This window comes from Neopelma chrysocephalum, unplaced genomic scaffold, assembly GCF_003984885.1.
Source record: "Neopelma chrysocephalum unplaced genomic scaffold, ASM398488v2 Primary Assembly neopelma1_96193, whole genome shotgun sequence".
NCBI lineage: Eukaryota > Metazoa > Chordata > Aves > Passeriformes > Pipridae > Neopelma > Neopelma chrysocephalum.
In genome coordinates, this window is record NW_020924842.1 from 219 (window position 1) to 2,414 (window position 2,196).

Genomic DNA, 2,196 nt, shown 5'->3' on the forward strand with positions numbered 1-2,196 from the left:
TTTCCCTGAGGGACACTGACAGGGACCATGAACACTGACAGGGATCACAGAGTTTGTCCCTTGGCCATACAGCTCCTGTTGTTTGGCAGCACAGGAGAGGTTAATTAGAGCCCAGGCTCCAATCCCATGGCACGCCTTGAAGACGAGGTTGAAATCAAACAGCTTTCCTGCTGGAGGGTTAAATTCAGTCCCCATCACCTTTTTTTGGTCTGAATCTTCATATTTTGGCGTATTTTTTAGCTGAATCTCAACTTTTTGCAGTTTGGGGTGGTGAGGGTCTTCTTAATATTTCTGAGGGGTTTTTTGCCTGAATCTCGGTGGTTTGGGTTTTTCTGGGCTGAATCTCGGTGCTTTGGAGGATTTTATGGTCACAGGATGCTCGATGAGTTCTAGAGATGGACTTGGGCAGGAGGAACCCCCAAGCCAATGCGCTCGCAGCCCTTGTTTTCCCTTCCCCCATCAGGATTTGTCCTTCCCAAAGCTTGGGCAGATGGAGGTGGAGGCTGCGAGGAAGAGGAAGATGCCTTGGGCCCCCCAGGCAGGTGAGGAGGAAGTCAGTGGCCCTTTGGGCGGGTGTTGTGCTGGCTCTGGCAGCCGAGCATGGCCCCCGGCTGCAGGACAACCCCGCTGCCGCCACCGTCCTGCCGGGGCCGGAGTTGGGGGGATGTCCTTGGCCTTCCCTGTGGGCCGGAGGCAAATCCCCTCCCTGTCCTTCTTGCTTCCTGCCCCAGGCCCCGAGCTGGGGACGGAGAGCCCGGAGGACAAATCCCCCCAGCAGACCCTGGTGGGAGAGGCCATTTTGAAGGGCTCCACGGCGCAGGAAGGCAGCGGGGAGGAAAAGGCCCAGAGATCCCCCCGCAGGAGGGACTCCAAAGCCAACCCGGGGTGCTCTGAGGAGGAAAGACCCAGCCTGTGCCGGGAAGGCGGCCGGAGCTTGAGGGGGAGCTCTGAGCTGGTGGTCCCTGAGCAGCCTCCCAGCAGGCAGAAGCCCTTCAGGTGCTTGGAATGTGGGAAGAGCTTCAGGACAAGCACCGAACTGCTCCAACACCAGCTTATCCACTCTGGGGAACGGCCCTACATATGTGGGGAATGTGGGAAGAGCTCCAGCCAGAGCTCCAACCTCTGCATCCACCGTCGCATCCACACTGGGGAGCGTCCCTACATGTGTGGGGAATATGGCAAGAGCTTCAACCAAAGCTCCAACCTGATCCGGCACAAGCACATCCACACTGGGAAACGGCCATATTTGTGTGGAGAATGTGGGAAAATCTTCAGCCGGAGTACCCACCTGATCCGACACCAGCACATCCACACCAGAGAACAGCTCGCGAAGGAGGTGGGAGAGGGGGGCCTGTGCCGGGAAGGCGACCGGAGCTTGAGGCGGAGCTCCGAGCTGGTGGTTCTTGAGCAGCCTCCCAGCAGGGAGAAGCCCTTTCAGTGCTTGGAATGTGGGAAGAGCTTCAGTGACAGCTCCACCCTCCGCACCCACCAGCGCATCCACACTGGGGAACGGCCCTACAAGTGCTTGGAATGTGGGAAGAAGTTTAAGACCAGCTCGAATCTCCTGCTGCACCAGCGGACGCACACGGACGAGAGGCCCTTCTGCTGCTCCAACTGTGGGAAGGGCTTCAACCGGAACTCCAACCTCGTCACCCACCGGCGCATCCACACCGGGGAGAGGCCCTACAAGTGTGGGGAGTGTGGGAAGAATTTCACCCGCAGCTCTAACTTGACCAAACACCAACAGACCCACCGGTAAGGGAAGCCCTACCAGTGTCCCGACTGCGGGAAGAGCTTTGGCCGCTGCTTCCACCCCAAATGAAGCCCCTGATGGTGAGGCAACCCCTGGAGTCCAGTGACTGTCAGTCCATCCCTTTCGACCACAAAGGGTCAGTCCCCTTTCCCAGGGGCAGGTTCTTCCAACAGAACCCTTCTTGGGGGGTATGTGGAGATTCCTGCCTTGGCTGGGGACCCCCCCAAGGTCACTGCTGGAGGTTGAGAGCAGAGATCTCCCCACGAGCGTTGGTCTGGGGGAGTTCCATCCATCTCTAAATAAGAATTCTTGCTTTTGTGCCAGCTTGAGTAGAATTGCATCAAGAATTGCTTTAGTGTAGAGCACTGTCCTATCTTATCCTGTACTGATGGTAGTTTTAGTGTTTGTATTGTGTAGTAAATAATTCTGATGAAGATCTTTTG

General features: G+C 56.9%; 1 protein-coding gene across 1 annotated transcript; it reads left to right on the forward strand.

Moving 5' to 3' along the window:
• The first annotated feature begins 1,162 nt into the window (after positions 1–1,162).
• LOC113981154 (zinc finger protein 436-like) lies at positions 1,163–1,880 on the forward strand. The gene is made up of 2 exons (XM_027708394.1): positions 1,163–1,336; positions 1,511–1,880. Exons 1-2 carry the CDS (start codon positions 1,163–1,165, stop codon positions 1,757–1,759), a joined length of 423 nt encoding a protein of 140 aa, XP_027564195.1. The 3' UTR covers positions 1,760–1,880.
• The last annotated feature ends 316 nt before the right edge of the window (positions 1,881–2,196 follow it).

What these genes read in the sequence shown, in the direction of transcription:
- LOC113981154 (XM_027708394.1), top strand. Translation starts at nt 1,163, where the DNA reads ATGTGTGGGGAATATGGCAAGAGCTTCAACCAAAGCTCCAACCTGATC. An exon ending in GAGAACAGCTCGCGAAGGAG is followed by an intron (nt 1,337 to 1,510) that starts GTGGGAGAGGGG and finishes CACACTGGGGAA; the next exon opens with CGGCCCTACAAGTGCTTGGA.